Below are 22,571 nucleotides of genomic sequence, written 5' to 3'. Positions count from 1 at the left end.
AATAAGTACAATACTTACAGTATAAACGCTTTTTGGGGCGCAACAAAAGACGAGATTCACGTGAATGACTGGTGATAGGAGAAGGAATGACGTTTCCCAGGAAACAAGGCTAGAACTGGAGTCGAACCGACTGACGCAGAGGGAACTGACCCTGAGGGTAGGTCACAGCTGATTGGCCGATGATGCATGTGAAGGTTACAGCTGATTGGTCGATGACACAGCTGAAACTAATGCGACTAAAAGTCCAACTTATGACTCTGAGCTGTGAAATCTAAACGCTTGGGGTGGGAGACGGAGGCTTTCCAAAAGAGTCCAAGGTCACATTCCTGGTACCATGCAAGTTCTGGATGTTAGGCCGTAGGTAACGGCCCCGCCTGGATCTGAGCCTCGTCCACGGCGTCCTCCGGGAGATGAACCGTCATGGTGCAGGCGCGGATCCCCCCCAGCGGCTCCAGGACGTCGAAGACGCGGGCCCAGGCGTCGGCCTCGGGGTCGTAGCGCTGCACAATGTCCACCATGCACCTGCTGTTCCACGAGTACCCGCCCACCACGTAGACACGGCCCTGGAAGACGGTCACGCCCACGTCGCTCTGGCCCCGCGGCATGGGCGCCACCACGGTCCACTGGTCGGCGGCGGGGCTGTAGCACTCGCAGCCCAACACGTCGTCGTAGTCGCTCCTGCCGCGGAAGTGGTTGCCGCCCATCACGTAGAGCTGGTCGCCCACCGTGCACATGCAGTGCAGCCCCCGCAGCTCCGTCATGTCCGCCATGCGCCGCCACGCGTCCGTCGTCGGCTCGTAGCACCACAGCTCCTTCTGGAAGGTGTCGTGCGTGATGCCGCCTTTGGACGTCGCCCGAAACAAAACCATTAGTAAATGTCATGACTCATCATTCATCTGATTACCGTATTTTTCGGACTATAAGTCGCAGTTTTTTTCATAGTTTGGCCGGGCTCCAGTGCGACTTATATATGTTTTTTTCCTTCTTTATTATGCTTTTTCGGCAGGTGCGACTTATACTCCGGTGCGACTTATACTCCGAAAAATACGGTACTTATAATAATAATAATTATTATTATAATTATTATTTAGCTCATTTTGCGGTGTGTGTGTGTGTGTGTGTGTGTGTGTGTGTGTGTGTGTGTGTGTGTGTGTGTGTGTGTGTGCGTGTTACGGACAGCAAAGCCCTGTCTGTCTGTTATTTCACTTTACCTTTTTCTGTGTTGATTGAGCTGTGTTGAAGCAGGACATTATGTTAAATGAAGAGTTTCTGTCTCTGATATAATAATGTAACTGCATCATTAAACCTACATGAACTCCATGGTGTTCAGGGATGAATAGTCTCTCCTATTGCTATTGTACCATTTTTTCAGCTATAGTTACATTAATCATTAGTAATGCAGCAGCCTAGTTTTGAATGGCAGGGTCCCTGCTATCACATGTTGATAAAAATATAACATTTACATAATAAAAATCAACTTACAGGCTTCCCAAATGCTGTAATAAATTAAGCATGATGAGTTGACTTGAAACTGTTCAATGTTGCAATTTTTATATGTAGAAGAAAAGTTTTGTCATTTTATTTAATCTGAGCAACAACTTGAGGCAGTTTAATGTTGATTAACGTGGGCAGAATTATTATAGTGTTCCCAATGTTAAAAGGATAAAGCCATTGTTTACAAATTTGGTAAATAAATAATCAAAACATTTATATTTTGTTCTTTTCTTACTGTACCGAAAATGAACCGAACCGTGACCTCTAAACCGAGGTACGTACCGAATCGAAATTTTTGTGTACCGTTACACCCCGAATATATATATATATATATATATATATATATATATATATATATATATATATATATATATATATATATATATATATATATATATATATACATACAGTCGCGATCAAAAGTTTACATACACTTGTAAAGGACATAATGCATACTTGCCAACCTTGAGACCTCCAATTTTGGGAGGTGGGGGGTGGGGGCGTGGTCGGGGGTGGGACAGGGCGTGGTTGGGGGCGTGGTTAAGAGGGGAGGAGTATATTGACAGCTAGAATTCACCAAGTCAAGTATTTCATACACATATATATATATATATCCTGAAAATATGCAAACAAAACTGTATTTAGATAATTGATACTTCAAACTGGGGCAGCACGGTGGCAGAGGGGTTAGTGCATCTGCCTCACAATACGAAGGTCCTGAGTAGTCTTGGGTTCAATCCCGGGCTCGGGATCTTTCTGTGTGGAGTTTGCATGTTCTCCCCGTGACTGCGTGGGTTCCCTCCGGGTACTCCGGCTTCCTCCCACCTCCAAAAACATGCACCTGGGGATAGGTTGATTGGCAACACTAAATTGGCCCTAGTGTGTGAATGTTGTCTGTCTATCTGTGTTGGCCCTGCGATGAGGTGGCGACTTGTCCAGGGTGTACCCCGCCTTCCGCCCAATTGTAGCTGAGATAGGCTCCAGCGCCCCCCGCGACCCCAAAGGGAATAAGCGGTAGAAAATGGATGGATGGATGGATGGATACTTCAAACTTGCATACATAAATCTTAAGGAATATAACATAACTTGGCTTCTGAGAGCTTCAAAATGTAATGAATAAAATGCTAAAGTTGTTGATAAACAAGCAATTATTTTAATAATTAAATATGGTCATTTTAAATGAATTATTATGATAATATAAAATTAATTATTTCAAATATGTTTATTTTAATGTATAATTCTAATGCCTGGATGTAATAAGGAGTCAGAAAAAATACAAATAAAAATACAATTAATTTTGATGTTTTTAGCAAAATATAGTAAAAATGTATTTAGTTTTTCTTTTTTTTAAATTAATAGATATATTTATTTTTAGGTGAGATAAACATAATAATACAATTTATCTCTAGTCTGGATGATTTATTTCTTGTCACCCTGTTGTCCTCCCGTCATGAAAAAAGGCTGTCCTCACTCAAGTCCGCATGGAGCTGGAGGGGGCGTGGCCTCCAGCTCCGGCTGAAAATCGGGAGATTTTCGGGAGAATATTTGTCCCGGGAGGTTTTCGGGAGAGGCCCTGAATTTCGGGAGTCTCCCGGAAAATTCGGGAGGGTTGGCAAGTATGACATAATGTCATGGCTGTCTTGAGTTTCCAATAATTTCTACAACTCTTATTTTTTTTGTGATAGAGTGATTGGAGCACATACTTGTTGGTCACAAAAAACATTCATAAGGTTTGGTTCTTTTATGAATTTATTATGGGTCTACTGAAAATGTGAGCAAATATGCTGGGTCAAAAGTATACATACAGCAATGTTAATATTTGCTTACATGTCCCTTGGCAAGTTTCACTGCAATAAGGCGATTTTGGTAGCCATCCACAAATTGTGGTAGAATGTTTGACCACTTCTCTTGACAAAATTAGTGCAGTTCAGCTAAATTTGTTGGTTTTCTGACATGGACTTGTTTCTTCAGCATTGTCCACATGTTCTCAATGGGGTTTAAGTCAGGCCTTTGGGAAGGCCATTCTAAAATCTTAATTCTAGCCTGATTTAGCCATTCCTTTACAACTTTTGACGTGTGTTTGGGTTTTGGTAGCCATCCACAAGCTTCTGGCATGTGACCACAGAACTTTCCTCCAGAAGGTCTTATCTTTGTCCACGTAATGTCAGATGAAACAAAAATTGCACTGCAAAAACTGAAATCTAAGTAAGATTAAATATCTCAAATAAGGGTGATATTTGCTTATTTTCTGTCGTATAAGATAATTCTTCTCACTAAGCAGATTTTATGTTAGAGTGTTTTACTTGTTTTAAGGGTTTTGGTCTTAAATGATCTCAGTAAGATATTACAGCTTGTTGCTGAGATTTGATGACCTATATTGAGCAAAACATGCTTGAAACTAGAATATCAACTGATGCAAAGCTGTGTCATCAACACTCACAAGTATAAAACTACTTTTTCTTACTTCAAGCATGAAAAAAAAAATCACGATGCCGAGCGCATATCATTATGTCAAGATAATGGCACCAGCATTTACTTAATTTAAGAATATTTTTCAACATATTGAGCAAAAAGGTCTTTGTTTTTCTACCTAGAAAAGTGCTTTTGTTATTGTCATGATCCGTTGTCCGTATCATGTTTTTGTGTTTTCTGTTAGTTCTGGACTCCTTAGTTCCTGTGTGTGCACCTCCCTGAGTTTGTTTTGGTTGCCATGGTTGCTAATTATGTTCACCTGTCTCTGATTAGTGTTCTGCCGCTCACCTGCTACCCGAGCACTAATCAGAGGCATTATTTAAGCCTGCCATTGCCGGTCAGTCGGCCTGGCGTCATTGTTTCATGCAATGCCATAGTTTATGCTGTTTGTTCGCTTCATGCCGTGTCCACGTGAGTTTTATTTGCTTCATTGTTTCATGCAATGCCATAGTTTATGCTGTTTGTTAACTTCATGCCGTGTCCACGTGAGTTTTATTTGCTTCATTGTTTCATGCAATGCCATAGTTTATGCTGTTTGTTCGCTTCATGCTGTGTCCACGTGAGTTTTATTTGCTTCATTTTTTCATGCAATGCCATAGTTTATGCTGTTTGTTCGCTTCATGCCGTGTCCATGTGAGTTTTATTTGCTTCATTGTTTCATGCAATGCCATAGTTTATGCTGTTTGTTTGCGTCATGCCGTGTCCACGTGAGTTTTATTTGCTTCATTGTTTCATGCAATGCCATAGTTTATGCTGTTTGTTCGCTTCATGCTGTGTCCACGTGAGTTTTATTTGCTTCATTTTTTCATGCAGTGCCATAGTTTATGCTGTTTGTTCGCTTCATGCCGTGTCCACGTGAGTTTTATTTGCTTCATTGTTTCATGCAATGCCATAGTTTATGCTGTTTGTTTGCGTCATGCCGTGTCCACGTGAGTTTTATTTGCTTCATTGTTTCATGCAATGCCATAGTTTATGCTGTTTGTTCGCTTCATGCTGTGTCCACGTGAGTTTTATTTGCTTCATTTTTTCATGCAGTGCCATAGTTTATGCTGTTTGTTCGCTTCATGCCGTGTCCACGTGAGTTTTATTTGCTTCATTGTTTCATGCAATGCCATAGTTTATGCTGTTTGTTCGCTTCATGCCGTGTCCACGTGAGTTTTATTTGCTTCATGCAACCCTGCTACTTAAGTTGTTTGTTTCATGCCAAAGTTACGTGTTTATAGCTTGTCCATAGTCCATGCTAATAGTAGCATTAGCTTCGAGTGCGACTTGTTTTCCGTTTTTTTTTGTACTACTTTGATATTTTGTGGAATAAATAATGTTCCAACCTGCACGCTAGTGATGGATCCGGCAACACCGATGCATCGGCGCATGCGTCGAGCTCATAAAGCAAAACCCTGTGTAAGTGCGCGTACCGCTTTTAGAAAGTCACGTGACCGATCATGAGCTGTTTCGGTCACGTGACCGATACACGACCTGTGTCGCACTGACGCCTCCTCTGTGCCCTGTTAGCGGGTCTTTTCTACAGCCGGAGAAATAATATCTAAGAAGAGAAATCGTCTAAAATGTAATATGTTGGAAAAACTGTTTTTAAAAAAAATAAAAATGTGTAAAAAAAAAAAAAAAAAAAATTCCCAGTCCACAAGCATCCTCATTCACAACACGTTCTCTTAGATTTCCATGTTATGATACATGTTCACATTATTTATTTACTGTATCTAAAATAGATACAAATATATTTTTATTTAAATGAATATATGAAATAATCCTAAAAGGAATACAATGACCTGCGATGAGGTGGCGACTTGTCCAGGGTGTACCCCGCCTTCCGCCCGATTGTAGCTGAGATAGGCTCCAGCGCCCCCCGTGACCCCAAAAGGGAATAAGCGGTAGAAAATGGATGGGATGGATGGAATACAATGACTTGGTTTATATTATTGTATATACCAGGTCATAAAATCAGTGTCAGTTGAGTCGGTCCACAGGTTGCCTGTAGGGATTTTTAATGTCCAGCAGATGTCAGTATTTAGTGACACAGTATCGACACAGTATCAATACAGTTTTGCAATGTGTCGAAACGCTTCATGACGCCTCATCAAACCATCACTACTGCACGCCAGAACGAACCCCGCACCAAGCTGCGACCCAAAAATGACCGTTATAAGTGAGAATATACTTATTTTAAGGTATTTTTGGGTTCAATGATGTTAGTTAATTTTACTTGTTCTGGAAAGTCTTGACAAGTCAAATGTTCTTGTTCTATTGGCAGATAATTTAGCTTTAGTTCAAATAAAATAACCCTCATTTTTGTTTTTTGTTTTTCTTGTTTTTGAACACTGACTTTTTGCAGTGTGAGCAATGTTTGGAGGAGAAAAGGTGAGGTTTTTAATCCCAGGAACACCATGCCGACCGTCAAGCATGGTGGTGGTAGTATTATGCTCTGGGCCTGTTTTGCTGCCAATGGAACTGGTGCTTTACAGAGAGTAAATAGGACAATGAAAAAGGAGGATTACCTCCAAATTCTTCAGGACAACCTAAAATCATCAGCCCGGAGGTTGGGTCTTGGGCACAGTTAGGTGTTCCGACAGGACAATGACCCCAAACACACGTCAAAGGTGGTAAAGGAATGGCTAAATCAGGCTAGAATATTGTACACGTGTGCTGTGTAATATGTATGAAGTATTACTTCATGGTGAAATACTGTGCACATGTACTGTGTAATATGTATGAAGTATTACTTCATGGTGAAATACTGTACACGCGTTCTGTGTAATATGTATGAAGTATTACTTCATGGTGAAATACTGTACACGTGTATTGTGTAATATGTATGAAGTATTACTTCATGGTGAAATACTGTACACATGTACTGTGTAATATGTATGAAGTATTACTTCATGTACAGTAGTAATGCACACGATTGCAGCTGCAGATGTGAACCGCTTAAAAAAAAAAGTGCGTAGGATTTTGCGGTCAGTTGGTGTGTCTGCAGACACCTACTTCCTGTGTGCAGACACCTGCATCCTGTGTGAGGCGCGCGACAACAGGAAGTGGTTTAGAAAAGGTCAAATAAGGCTTGTCAAGTTCTGTGGTCGTGATGATTCTGCTTCCTGTTTCATTTAAAGGCCATTATTATACATAATAATCTAGTATAAAATATATATACATATTCAACTGTATATAATAATCCATAAACTATATATATATAATACATAATATTTCAGTATATACTACATAAACAATATACATATACTACATAATAATCCAGTATGTACAACATAAACTAAGTACACATTCTACCTATTAATGCAGTATAAACTATATACATATACTGATGTACATAATCCAGTATATACAAAGTAAAAATCCATTATAAACTAAATACATATACTACTGTACATAATAATCCAGTATACATTAGATAATAATCCAGTGCAAATTATATACTGTACACATACTTTGTATATTCTACATAAAAATCCAATAGGTACTACATCTACTATATACATGTACTACATAATATTCCAGTATATTCTACACAACCTATATACATATACTACATAACAATGCAGTATAAACGTTATACATTAACTGCTGTACATAATAATACAGTATAAACTACATACATATATTGCGGTACGCAATAGTCCAGTACATACCACCTAATAATCCATCATAAACTATATACATATACTACTGTACACAATAATCTAGTATATACTACATAATAATCCATCATAAATGGTATACATATACTGCTGTACACAATAATCTAGTATATACTACATAATAATCCATCATAAACTATATACACATACTACTGTACATACTAATCTAGTATTTACTACATAATTATCCATCATAAACTATATACACATACTACTGTACATAATAATCCAGTGTATACTAAGTAATAATCCAGTATATACACTACATAAATTATATACATATACTACTGTACATAATAACCTAGTATATACTACATAAACTACATACATATACTACATAATAATCTAGTATGTACTACATAAAATTCATACATATACTACATGATGATCTAGTATGAACTACATAAACTATATACATGTACTACATAATATTCAAGTACTACATAAATAATATACAGATACTACATAATAATCCAGTATGTATGACATAAATCATATACATCTACTACATAATAATATAGTATGTCTAAAAAAAACATATACATATTCTACATGATAATCTAGTATGTACTACATAAACTATATACATATACAACATTATAATTTGGTATGTACTACATAAGATATATAAATATACTACATGATAATCGAGTATGTACTACATCAACTATATACACATACTACATAATATTCATTTACTACATAAATAATATACATATTCTACGTAATAATCTAGTATGTACTACATAATATATCTACATATACTACATGATAATCTAGTATGTACTACATAAACTATGTACATATACTACATAATGTTCAAGTACTACATAAATAATACACATATACTACGTAACAATTTAGTATGCACTACATAATACATCTACATATACTACATGATAATCTAGTATGTACTACATAAACTATATACATATACTACATAATATTCAAGTACTACATAAATAATATACATATACTATGTAATAATCTAGTATGCAGTACATAATATATCTACATATACTACATGATAATCTAGTATGTACTACATAAACTATATACATATACTACATAATATTCAAGTACTACATAAATAATACACATATACTATGTAATAATCTAGTATGTATCAATCAATCAATCAATCTTTATTTATATAGCCCTAAATCACAAGTGTCTCAAAGGGCTGCACAAGCCACAACGACATCCTCGGTACAAAGCCCACATAAGGGCAAGGAAAAACTCACCCCAGTGGGACGTCGATGTGAATGACTATGAGAAACCTTGGAGAGGACCGCATATGTGGGTAACCCCCCCCCTCTAGGGGAGACCGAAAGCAATGGATGTCGAGTGGGTCTGACATAATATTGTGAGAGTCCAGTCCATAGTGGATCCAACATAATAGTAAGAGTCCAGTCCATAGTGGGGCCAGCAGGACACCATCCCGAGCGGAGACGGGTCAGCAGCGCAGAGATGTTCCCAGCCGATGCACAGGCGAGCGGTCCACCCCGGGTCCCGACTCTGGACAGCCAGCACTTCATCCATGGCCACCGGACCTGTGGCCCCCCCCCCCCCCCCCCCCCAAGGAAAAGGGGAGCAGAGGAGAAAAGAAAAGAAACGGCAGATCAACTGGTCTAACAGGGGGGCTATTTAAAGGCTAGAGTATACAAATGAGTTTTAAGATGGGACTTAAATGCTTCTACTGAGGTAGCATCTCTAATTGTTACCGGGAGGGCATTCCATAGTACTGGAGCCCCAATAGAAAACGCTCTATAGCCCGCAGACTTTTTTTGGGCTCTGGGAATCACTAATAAGCCGGAGTTCTTTGAACGCAGATTTCTTGCCGGGACATATGGTACAATGCAATCGACAAGATAGGACGGAGCTAGACCGTGTAGTATTTTATACGTAAGTAGTAAAACCTTAAAGTCACATCTTAAGTGCACAGGAAGCCAGTGCAGGTGAGCCAGTATAGGCGTAATATGATCAAACTTTCTTGTTCTTGTCAAAAGTCTAGCAGCCGCATTTTGTACCAACTGTAATTTTTTTAATGCTAGACATAGGGAGACCCGAAAATAATACGTTACAGTAGTCGAGACGAGATGTAACGAACGCATGAATAATGATCTCAGCGTCGCTAGTGGATAAAATAGAACGGATTTTAGCGATATTACGGAGATGAAAGAAGGCCGTTTTAGTAACACTCTTAATGTGTGATTCAAACGAGAGAGTTGGGTCGAAGATAATACCCAGATTCTTTACTGATTCTCCTTGTGTAATTGTTTGGTTGTCAAATGTTAAGGTGGTATTATTAAATAAATGTCGGTGTTTAGCAGGACCGATAATCAGCATTTCCGTTTTCTTGGCGTTGAGTTGCAAGAAGTTAGCGGACATCCATTGTTTAATTTTTACTTCATAATATATCTACATATATTACATGATAATCTAGTATGTACTACATAAACTATATACATATACTACATAATATTCAAGTACCGTACTACATAAATAATACACATATACTATGTAATAATCTAGTATGTACTACATAATATACTGTATCTACATATACTAGATGATAATCTAGTATGTACTACATAAACTATATACATATATAACATAATATTCCAGTACTACATAAATAATACACATATACTACGTAATAATCTAGTATGTACTTCATAATATATCTACATATACTAGATGATAATCTAGTATGTACTACATAAACTATATACATATACTACATGATGATCTAGTATGAACTACATAAACTATATACATATATTACATAATATTCCAGTACCACATAAATAATATACATATACTGCATAATAATCCAGTATGTACTACATAAACTATATACATATACTACATGAAAATCTAGAATGTACTACATAAATTATATAGAAAGATTACATAATATTACAGTACTACATAAATAATATACATATACTACATAATAATCTAGTATGTACTACATAAACTATATATATATATATACTACATAATAATCTAGTATGTACTACATAAAATATATACATATACGACATGATGATCTCGTATGGACTACATAAACTATATACATGTACCACATAATATTCAAGTACTACATAAATAATATACAGATACTACATAATAATCCAGTATGTACGACATAAACAAAATATATCTACTACATAATAATGTAGTATGTACTACATAAACTATATACATATACAACATTATAATTTAGTATGTACTACATAAGATATATACATATACTACATGATAATCGAGTATGTACTACATCAACTATATACACATACTACATAATATTCAAGTACTACATAAATAATATACATATACTACGTAATAATCTAGTATGTACTACATAAGATATCTACATATACTACATGATAATGTAGTATGTACTACATAAACTATATACATATATTACATAATATTCCAGTACTTCATAAATAATCTACATATACTACATAATAATCTAGTGTGTACTACATAAAATATATACATATACTACATGATAATCGAGTATGTACTACATCAACTATATACACATACTACATAATATTCAAGTACTACATAAATAATATACATATACTACGTAATAATCTAGTATGTACTACATAAGATATCTACATATACTACATGATAATGTAGTATATACTACATAAACTATATACATATATTACATAATATTCCAGTACTTCATAAATAATCTACATATACTACATAATAATCCAGTATGTACGACATTAACAATATACATATACTATTATAATATTGCAGTACAAATCATATACATGTAGTACTGTACATAATAATGCAGTATATACTACACAAACCAGTTGTGTGTCATTAGGTCACTGTTGAGCTTCATGTTAACGGCTGTCAGTATTTATGTACATGTGCTTTCTTAGTGTGTTTATTTTTAACAATGAAGTACTTTTTCCACGTTGTCATGGGATATTGTGTGTAAAATTTTGAGGAGAAAACTGAATGCCTTCCATCTATTTCATAGACACATCGTACTATTGATAGTTTAGTAGAACTTTTTCATAATGTCTGAAGTGTGGAAGTCTTGCTTCTTTTCAAGCCTGGCGGCTCCCGGGTTATTACGGTTACCATGGTTACTGGTTCCGCTCAAATTCCCCTGGCAAAGCCGCCGTCCCGCTCGAGTTTTCCTTTACTGGGAGACAAGGCTTGTTTTGTGCACAACTTCAAGTCTTCAGGGCGCGCTTCTGTCAACAAGTTGGAGTTCTCGGTGTTGACTCGGCGTCTATTTCTATTGTAGGTTCCTACTGTAGGAATAGAAGGGACGGTTGGCGTTACCTGAGATGTACATCAGGTCCCCGTGGACGGTCCCAGCGTGTCCGTAGTGAGCCTCCATCATGTTGCTCACAAACGTCCACTGGTTCTTCTTCAGATTGTAGCACTCCACCGTGTCTGCCATGGAAACACACCATCATCTAGTATGTACTACAACTACTATGCAAACACACACGTTAACTGTCTCACAAGTATGCTAACATTTTATATTGATTTTGTCGCTAATTTTGCATGTTTAAATCTCAAAATCGTAGTTTTTTATACTTACCATGCTAACGTTTCATGCTAGCTTTCCAGCTAATTTTGCATGTTTTAACCTAAAAATCGTGCATTTTGATACTTGGGGCTGTCTCGCAAGTATGCTATCAGTTAACGTGCGTTATTGTTCATGGTAGCAAATGTTATGTTTTCATGGTATATGATACCCGGTGTTATCAAGCACCTATACCAGGGGTCGGCAACCCCCCGGCTCTTTGATCACTCTGATGCGGCTCAGCTGCATACTTGCCGACCCCCCGAATTTCCCGGGAGACTTCCGGATTTCAGTGCCTCTCGCAGAAAACTCCCGGGATTAATATTCTCCGATTTTCACCCTTACAACAATAATAAGGGCGTGCCATGATGGTACAGCGTTTAGCACCCTCTACAATCTGTATTAACAGCGTACCAGCCCAGCCTTTTGTTATATGCATTTTTTGCTTGCACACGTACGTGACAGCAAGGCATACTTGGTCAAGAGCCACACAGGTTACACTGACGGTGGCCATATAAAACAACTTTAACACTCTTACTAATAATGCGCCACACTTTGAACCAAAACCAAACAAGAATGACAAACACATTTCGGGAGAACATCTGCACCTTAACACAACATAAACACAACAGAACAAATACCCAGAATCCCATGCAGCCCGTCTTATGCCACTTCTTTTTCTGTCTCATTTTGTCCACCAAACTTTTAAGGTTGTGCATGAATGCACAAAGGTGAGTTTTGTTGATGTTATTGACTTGTGTGGAGTGCTAATCAGACATATTTGGTCACTGCATGGCTGCAAGCTAATCGATGCTAACATGCTATTTAGGCGAGCACTATGTACATATTAAGGGATGTCCGATAATGGCTTTTTGCCGATATCCGATATTCCGATATTGTCCAACTCTTTAATTACCGATACCAACCGATACCGATATATACAGTCGTGGAATTGACACATTATTATGCCTAATTTGGACAACCAGGTATGGTGAAGATAAGGTCCTTTTAAATAAATAAAATAAATACATTTAAAATATTTTCTTGAATAAAAAAGAAAGTAAAACAATATAAAAACAGTTACATAGAAACTAGTATATAATGAAAATGAGTAAAATTAACTGTTAAAGGTTAGTACTATTAGTGGACCAGCAGCACGCACAATCATGTGTGCTTACGGACTGTATCTCTTGCAGACTGTATTGATATATATTGATATATAATGTAGGAACCAGAATATTAATAACAGAAAGAAACAACCCTTTTGTGTGAATGAGTGTAAATGGGGGAGGGAGTTTTTTTGGGTTGGGGCACTAATTGTAAGTGTATCTTGTGTTTTTTATGTTGATTTAATAAAAAAATAAAATAAAAAAAACGATACAGATAATAAAAAAAACGATACCGATAATTTTCGATATTACATTTTAAAGCATTTATCGGCCGATAATATCGGTAGGCCGATATTATTTGACATCTGAAATGAGGCATAATGATGCAATATGTAACATATAGCATCATTATGCCTCATTTGTAGCTATATTTGAGGTAATTTAGTTTCCTTTAAGTCCTCTTAATTCAGTTTATATGTATGTAATATGGCTTTTAATTTTTTGCGGCTCCAGACAGATTTGTTTTTGTATTTTTGGTCCAATATGGCTCCTTCAACATTTTGGGTTGCTGACCCCTGACCTATACTGACCGTTAACTGTTAGCATACTTGTGTTTTTAAAGCTAATAATCATGGTTTATGATACCCGGTGTTGTCAAGCACGTATGCTAACAGTTAACGTACTAACACACGCTAACTGTTAACATACTTGTGAGACCGTTAGCATGCTAACGTTTTATGTTAGTTTTGTAGCTAATTTTGTATGTTTTAACCTAAAAATCGTGCATTTTGATACTTGGTGTTCTCTCGCAAGTATATAATCAGTTAACGTGCGTTATTGTTCACACCCTTTGCACTTTAGGTAGCTCTTCTTATGCTCGCGCTTTATACTAGGATTTCAGCTAATTGTGTGTTTTTACTGCTAATAATCATGGTTTATGATACCCGGTGTTGTCAAGCACCTATACTGACGGTTAACTGTTAGCATACTTGTGTTTTTAAAGCTAATAATCATGGTTTATGATACCCGGTGTTGTCAAGCACATATGCTAACAGTTAACGTACTAACACACGTTAACTATTAGCATAATTGTGAGACCGTTAGCATGCTAACGTTTTATGTTAGTTTTTGTAGCTAATTTTGCATGTTTAAACCTCAAAATCATAGTTTTTGATACTTGGCATGATACCGTTTTATGCTAGCTTTTCAGCTAATTTTGTATGTTTAAATCACAGGTGTCAAACTCAAGGCCCAGGGGCCAAATCTGGCCCTCCGCCCTATTTTATGTGGCCCGCGAACACTTTTGAGATAAAGTCAGAATAATGACATAAAAACTTGAAATTATGAGATAAGAAAGTCAAAATTATGAAATAAAATAAAAAGTCGAAATTATGTTGTATAAGTAAATCAAAATTGTAAAATAAAAAGTTGAAATGGTAAGATAAAAAAAAAAAAAAATCTAAATTTGAGAGAGTCAGAATTATGGGACAAAAAAATTCTGATTATGCAATAACATTTCGAAATTATGAGATAATCAATCAAAATTGAGATACAAAGTCAAAATGCTGAGATAAAAGGTCAAAAAAGATAAAATATCGAAATTATGCGTTAAAAAAAATCATGGTTATGAGATAAAATGTCAAAATTATGTAATAAAGCCACTAATTATGAGATAGGGCCAAAATTTTGAGAAAAAAGTAAAAAATATGAGCTAAAAAGTCAAAATTGTTAGATGAAATGTCATAATTACTTAAAAAACAAGTCAAATTAAGAAATAAAAATGAGACAGAAAATCATTATTATGAGATGAAATGCCCAAATTATGAGATGAAAAGTCAAAATAATGAGCTAAAAAAGTCAAAACTATAAAATACTAATATTATAAAAAGTTATAAATATTTAATAAAATGTTTTATTTTGTGATTAAAAACTCAAAATCATGACAAGAAATCATGATTATGTGATCAAAAGTCAAAAATATGAGATGAAAGGTAAAAAAAATTAGATTAAAGGTAAAAATTATGTGATTAAAAAAATCGTGAATATAAGTCCTACCGACATCACACACGGGACAGTTTACCATGTAAGAATTGTTTTAGTTATATTGTAAAACTTACACACTTTGTTTGGAATGATGAAGGAAGAATCCATACGAGTAGAAACGCTATGGACGGCTAGAGGACTGAACGGCACTTCTGCTTAGCACCGCGGAAATTCAGCGTTATGGTAAATCGGACTCTCTAAAAGCAACTCACTGATCTCGCCAGTTTCGTTTCTGCCGCCGACGGCGTACAGTTTCCCCTGCAGGGCGCAGAGGTGGAAGAAGGTCCTCTTTTCGTTGAGCGAGGCGATCTGAAGCCAGACGTTGAAGCGCGGGTCGTAGCGGTAGGCGCTGTCAATGGCCGTCTTACCCTTGGTGTCGTACGTGCTCTGACCTGGGAAGAAATCAACGTCAAAGCGGTCCCGTTCTGTAAGCGCCTTTGGGTCGCGGCGGTGCCCTGACCTCCGACAATGAACAGGAAGCCACCCAGGAGAGCCACGCCGTGCTGGTAGCACGGCACCTCCATGGGCTTCAGGGCTCTCCAGTGGCCCGTGTTCTGGTCGTACATCCTCAGCTCGCGGCTCACCACCAGCTGCTGACGCATCACGCCCCCCAGCGCCACGATGTGCGTGGCGTCCGAGCGGATCTGCGTGCGCTCGCTCTGCAGGGCCGGCTGCATGAAAGGCATCATCTGGTAGTTGCTGGCCTCCAGCAGGAGGTTCACGCAGGAGGTGTCCGAACGCATCAGGGAGTCGCCTCCGTCTTCCTCCTCCTCCTGGGAGATCTGGATCAGCTCGCAGGGGCTCATCAGCGGGAAGCGAATGTGACGCATCAGCGCGTGGACGGACGAGTTGCGTTTGGTGGGCTGATGACCCAGCCACCCTTTGGCGATGTGGTAGAGCTCCATTTCGGAGAAGCCCTTAAGGGAGTTGCTGGCCAGAGCGCCGGCTATGGTCTTCTCTGAGAGTTGCAGGTAGCGACCACTCTCCACCAGGGCCGACAGGTTGTGACTCACAAACGTGGCTACAAAAAAAGATAGGGTCAACAGCTAAGCTAGGGAAGTGAGCACTTATCAGATACTCCTCTAGGCCCCTCTTTCTGGTTCCTCACCAATGTTCTTCTGCACATCCTCCAGAAGTAAGTCAGAAGCAATGCTCTCCACCTCCACGCAGTTATCCACAGTGACCTGCGGCATTCAAGTGACAGAAGCCACAGTTAGCATCCAGCGAGCTCCCCCAGAATGCAATCTTGCGCACAGAAACTCGCCTCGCTGCTCAGAAGCTGGTTGCAGAAGGCGAGAACCGGCATGACCTGCAGGAAGTTTGCAGCTTCCAGAGTCTCCTGCAGGTTGCTCATGTCCAGGCTGACTTTGGACGTGTAGATGAAGTCCAGGATGTTCTTTAACCCCAACTCCGTGACCCCGTGAAGCTTGATCTCTCTCATCTCCTGCTCCCGCATACCTCCTGAACACAAAGCGGAGTAGAGTCAAGACCAGGTAGATTTTAGGACATCTTCACAGACAACTCGCCTGTGAACATGGCCTTGAAGTAGTCGCTGGATGACGCCATGATGACTCTGTGCACGGGGAATCTTTCCTGACTGTCTCCCGGAACCAAAACCACATCACACAGGATGTCGTGCCCCCGGAAAACGTCCAGACCCTGCAGAGAACAAAGAAACACTCCGGAATCTTCTCAGCTCTCGTATTGATACCAGCAAGAGGTGTCGTACCTTCAGCACAGCAGATCCGTGCTCAGAACTACTGAACACCTTGCACAGAGGTCGCGGGGGCAGTTTGGGCTTGGTCGATACATCCGGCTGTTTGGGAGGAACTTCCTTGGCAGGGGCAGGAGGAGGAGGCAGCGGGGCCGGCGACGGAACTCGCGGTGGATCCGGTACTGGAGCCGGAGCGGGGACTGGTTGAGGAACCCTGTCATCTAGCAGAACCAAACAGAGAACAGGTGTTGAATAAAGCCTAACCCACTGAAGCGCAGAGCTCCGTCCAGACCATGTTGTTAGGAACTCGAGACAGTCGACACAAACTCATGGCAGTCACCAAAGAGAGGGACAGGAACATATCCGTAGGAAGTGACTCAGGACGAAACCCGTATAGGACCCTCAGTAATCCAGGGTAATATTAGCAGCAATGCAGATTCATGTTAACCCAGAAATCCTTCCAGGTTCTTAACGGCCAGGGAGAACGCACCTTGTTGAGCCGGAGGTCTGTCGGGCTGAGGTGCTGCTCTGGACTGATGCCTGCCGCTGAAGCGGGAAAACCTGCGACTCAGCCTTCCTGGCCCTCCGTCATCTCCGAACCTGCGGCGCAAAGATCATGGTACTTGCAAACTCAAACCTCATTGGCCGCAAAGTTAACCAACCGTATCACAGTTTGTTTATTAAAGTCTTTCTCAGCAATTTTCTTTTAAGATGAATATAAATATAATTAAGATAATTAATACAAAAAATATATACATTATTATTTATTATTAGAATATATATCTAAATAAAACAAATAAAATACATTATTAATTAAAAAAAATGTAATAACAAAATAAATCTCGGCAATTTTAAATAAGTGTCAGAGTTTTTTTTTGTTTTTTTTAATCCATTCATTTTCTACAGCTTCTCTATTTTGGGGTTGCAGGGAGGCTGGAGCCTATCCCAGGCAGGTTACACCCTGGACAAGTCGCAACCTCATCGCAGTATATATAGATAAATAAAAACAAAATGAATAAATCATCAAAAATATTAAATTTAAAAAAAATACAAATCTCAGCAATTTTAAATAAGTGACAGGTGTTTTTTGTATACATATAATTATAATAATTAATACAAAACATATATTATTACTTAATATATATTATATATATATATATATATATATATGTATATATATATATATATATATATATGTATGTATATATATATATATATATATATATATATATATATATATATATATATATATATGTATGTATGTATGTATGTATATATATGTATGTATGTATATATATATATATATATATATATATATATATATATATATATATATATATATATATATATATATATATATATATAAAAAATAAATGTTAAATTAAAAAAAATATACACAGTATGTCAGTAATTTTAAAGAAGTGTCAAAGGCGTTTTATATAAATATCCATCCATCCATCCATCTTCTTCCGCTTATCCGAGGTCGGGTCGCGGGGGCAGCAGCCTAAGCAGGGAAGCCCAGACTTCCCTCTCCCCAGCCACTTCGTCCAGCTCCTCCCGGGGGATCCCGAGGCGTTCCCAGGCCAGCCGGGAGACATAGTCTTCCCAAAGTGTCCTGGGTGTTCCTCGTGGCCTCCTACCGGTCGGACATGCCCTAAACACCTCCTTAGGGAGGCGCTCGGGTGGCATCCTGACCAGATGCCCGAACCACCTCATCTGGCTCCTCTCGATGTGGAGGAGCAGCGGCTTTACTTTAAGCTCCCCCCGGATGACAGAGCCTCTCAACCTATCTCTAAGGGAGAGCCCCGCCACCCGGCGGAGGAAACTCATTTCGGCCGCTTGTACCCGTGATCTTGTCCTTTCGGTCATAACCCAAAGCTCATGACCATAGGTGAGGATGGGAACGTAGATCGACCGGTAAATTGAGAGCTTTGCCTTCCGGCTCAGCTCCTTCTTCACCACAACGGATCGATACAGCGTCCGCATTACTGAAGACGCCGCACCGATCCGCCTGTCGATCTCACGATCCACTCTTCCCTCACTCGTGAACAAGACTCCGAGGTACTTGAACTCCTCCACTTGGGGCAAGATCTCCTCCCCAACCCGGAGATGGCACTCCACCCTTTTCCGGGCGAGAACCATGGACTCGGACTTGGAGGTGCTGATTCTCATCCCAGTCGCTTCACACTCAGCTGCGAACCGATCCAGTGAGAGCTGAAGATCCTGGCCAGATGAAGCCATCAGGACCAAATCATCTGCAAAAAGCAGAGACCTAATCCTGCAGCCACCAAACCGGATCCCCTCAACGCCCTGACTGCGCCTAGAAATTCTGTCCATAAAAGTTATGAACAGAATCGGTGACAAAGGGCAGCCTTGGCGGAGTCCAACCCTCACCGGAAACGTGTCCGACTTACTGCCGGCAATGCGAACCAAGCTCTGACACTGATCATACAGGGAGCGGACCGCCACAATCAGACAGTCCGAAACCCCATACTCTCTGAGCACTCCCCACAGGACTTTCCGAGGGACACGGTCGAATGCCTTCTCCAAGTCCACAAAGCACATGTAGACTGGTTGGGCAAACTCCCATGCACCCTCAAGGACCCTGCCGAGAGTATAGAGCTGGTCCACAGTTCCACGACCAGGACGAAAACCACACTGTTCCTCCTGAATCCGAGGTTTGACTATCCGGCGTAGCCTCCTCTCCAGTACACCTGAATAGACCTTACCGGGAAGGCTGAGGAGTGTGATCCCACGATAGTTAGAACACACCCTCCGGTTCCCCTTTTTAAAGAGAGGAACCACCACCCCGGTCTGCCAATCCAGAGGTACTGCCCCCGATGTCCACGCGATGCTGCAGAGTCTTGTCAACCAAGACAGCCCTACAGCATCCAGAGCCTTAAGGAACTCCGGGCGGATCTCATCCACCCCCGGGGCCTTGCCACCGAGGAGCTTTTTAACTACCTCAGCAACCTCAGCCCCAGAAATAGGAGAGCCCACCACAGATTCCCCAGGCACTGCTTCCTCGTAGGAAGACGTGTTGGTGGGATTGAGGAGGTCTTCGAAGTATTCCCTCCACCGATCCACAACTTCCGCAGTCGAGGTCAGCAGAACACCATCCGCACCATACACGGTGTTGGTAGTGCACTGCTTCCCCTTCCTAAGGCGGCGGATGGTGGTCCAGAATCGCTTCGAAGCCGTCCGGAAGTCGTTTTCCATGGCTTCCCCGAACTCCTCCCATGTCCGAGTTTTTGCCTCCGCGACCGCTGAAGCCGCACACCGCTTGGCCTGTCGGTACCTGTCCGCTGCCTCAGGAGTCCCATGAGCCAAAAGAACCCGATAGGACTCCTTCTTCAGCTTGACGGCATCCCTCACCGCCGGTGTCCACCAACGGGTTCTAGGATTACCGCCACGACAGGCACCAACTACCTTGCGGCCACAGCTCCAATCAGCCGCCTCGACAATAGAGGTGCGGAACATTGTCCACTCGGACTCAATGTCCAGCACCTCCCTCGTGACATGTTCAAAGTTCTTCCGGAGGTGGGAATTGAAACTCTCTCTGAAATATAGTTGTAATAATTCATACTATATATATATATATATATATATATATATATATATATATATATATATACAGGTATATATTTATAATATATATATATATATATATATATATATATATGTATATGATAAAAAATATTAAATTAAAAAACAAAAATCTCAGCAATTTTTAATAGGTGTCAAATGTGTTTTTTGTATTAATATAATTATAATCATCAATAAAACATACATTATTATTACGTATGTATATATATATATATATATATATATATATATATATATATATATATATATAATAATAATACCTATTAAATTAAACATTTTAAATCGTAGCAATTTTAAATAATTGTCAAAGGTCTTTTTTTTATATAAATATAATTGTAATGATTAATACAAAATATATATTATATATAAATGATAAAAAAAATATTAAACACAAAAAAACATCTCGGCAAATGTCAGGTGTTTTTTAAAATAAATTTAATTGTAATAATTACTACAATATATATATATATATATATATATATATATATATATAAAATAAATATCTAATAATACCTATTAAATTAAACATTTTAAGTCGTAGCAATTTTAAATAATTGTCAAAGGTGTTTTTTTATATAAATATAATTGTAATGATTAATACAAAATATATATTATATATAAATTATTTAAAAAATATTAAACACAAAAAAAACATCTCGGCAAATGTCAGAGGTGTTTTTTTGGATAAATATAATTGTAATAATTACTACAATATATATATATATATATATATATATATATATATATATATATATATATATATATATATATATATATGATAGAAAATATATTAAATTAAAAAAAGAAAACATTTCAGCAATTTTAATTAAGTGTCAGAGGTACAGAAATATTATATGTCATAAAGAGAGGCACATTTAAGTTTTTAATAATTCATCTAAATTCATAAGAATGAAAAAGCGTTTTTGGTAAACAGGGCTCAAAATGAAATTCATCTTAGGTCCCCGGTTCAACCAGCATAGCACATAGATGCTAAGATGGCATTGTCACATCATGCTAGTTTAGCAAGTCACTGAAGGAACTCGAACTATGACTTGGACAAAAAGTAATATGTATTGGGGTGGTATAGCTCGGTTGGTAGAGCGGCCGTGCCATCCTAGTCACTGCCATTGTGTCCTTGGGCAAGACACTTTACCCACCTGCTCCCAGTGCCACCCACACTGGTTTAAATGTAACTTAGATATTGGGTTTCACTATGTAAAGCGCTTTGAGTCACTTGAGAAAAAGCGCTATATAAATGTAATTCACTTCACTTCACAAATAGCGGAAGATGTTGTACCAAGTACAAGAAATTGTGTCCTTACCCCATGTGGTCGTGCTGGGGCGGAGGACTGTGACTCCGCTGGTGAGACTTCCTGCATGCACACACAATGAAAAGTAATCTGTGACCCACTTTTAAGACGTGAATATTGATGCCACTATGATTAAAGACTGAGATGCACTTTACACCATATAGAAAACAAAATGATATTGTTGTGGCAAAATTTGTATTTTAGTCATCTCTTGTCCAACAACAATTTAACTCTCGGCAACAGTCCTTGTGTGATTTATGCTGTATTGCTTCTCTTCACTGCATTGGCCTGTTCTGTGTCTAAAAGACACTTTTATAGCCCTCTGCTAAATGCCTTGGGCCCTGCGGAGGAAACTCTGCTTGGCTGTTCCTACACCCCCATCTTCCAGCAGAAACCAGACATTGATACAACGTTGATTATACATACATGTCCTTTAAAACGGACTTTGAAACAACTCTGCAAAATAGACAACGTTGGTGTCTAAAGTTAAAGTTAAAGTTAAAGTACCAATGATTGTCACACACACACTAGGTGTAGCGAAATTATTCTCTGCATTTGACCCATCACCCTTGA

The 22,571-nt window shown here is 38.8% G+C and overlaps 1 protein-coding gene across 1 annotated transcript in view; it reads right to left on the bottom strand.

The window, feature by feature from the left end:
• Positions 1-5: 5 nt before the first annotated feature.
• Positions 6-22,571, bottom strand: part of LOC133613376 (kelch-like protein 9) — a 25,312-nt gene continuing 2,746 nt past the window's right edge. Inside the window, exons 2-11 of the mRNA XM_061970875.2 lie at positions 22,011-22,061; positions 17,573-17,682; positions 17,098-17,303; positions 16,895-17,027; positions 16,633-16,829; positions 16,477-16,552; positions 15,829-16,389; positions 15,581-15,760; positions 11,967-12,080; positions 6-841 (exon numbers count right to left, since the gene is read on the bottom strand). Coding sequence (XP_061826859.2) covers positions 351-841; positions 11,967-12,080; positions 15,581-15,760; positions 15,829-16,389; positions 16,477-16,552; positions 16,633-16,829; positions 16,895-17,027; positions 17,098-17,303; positions 17,573-17,682; positions 22,011-22,015 — 2,073 coding nt within the window. The 5' untranslated portion in view covers positions 22,016-22,061 and the 3' untranslated portion in view covers positions 6-350. The remainder of the gene's footprint in view (positions 842-11,966; positions 12,081-15,580; positions 15,761-15,828; positions 16,390-16,476; positions 16,553-16,632; positions 16,830-16,894; positions 17,028-17,097; positions 17,304-17,572; positions 17,683-22,010; positions 22,062-22,571) is intronic.

Source organism: Nerophis lumbriciformis, linkage group LG13 (assembly GCF_033978685.3).
Source record: "Nerophis lumbriciformis linkage group LG13, RoL_Nlum_v2.1, whole genome shotgun sequence".
NCBI lineage: Eukaryota > Metazoa > Chordata > Actinopteri > Syngnathiformes > Syngnathidae > Nerophis > Nerophis lumbriciformis.
The sequence above is the reverse complement of the archived record's forward strand: the minus strand, read 5'-3'. Positions and strand labels throughout refer to the sequence as shown.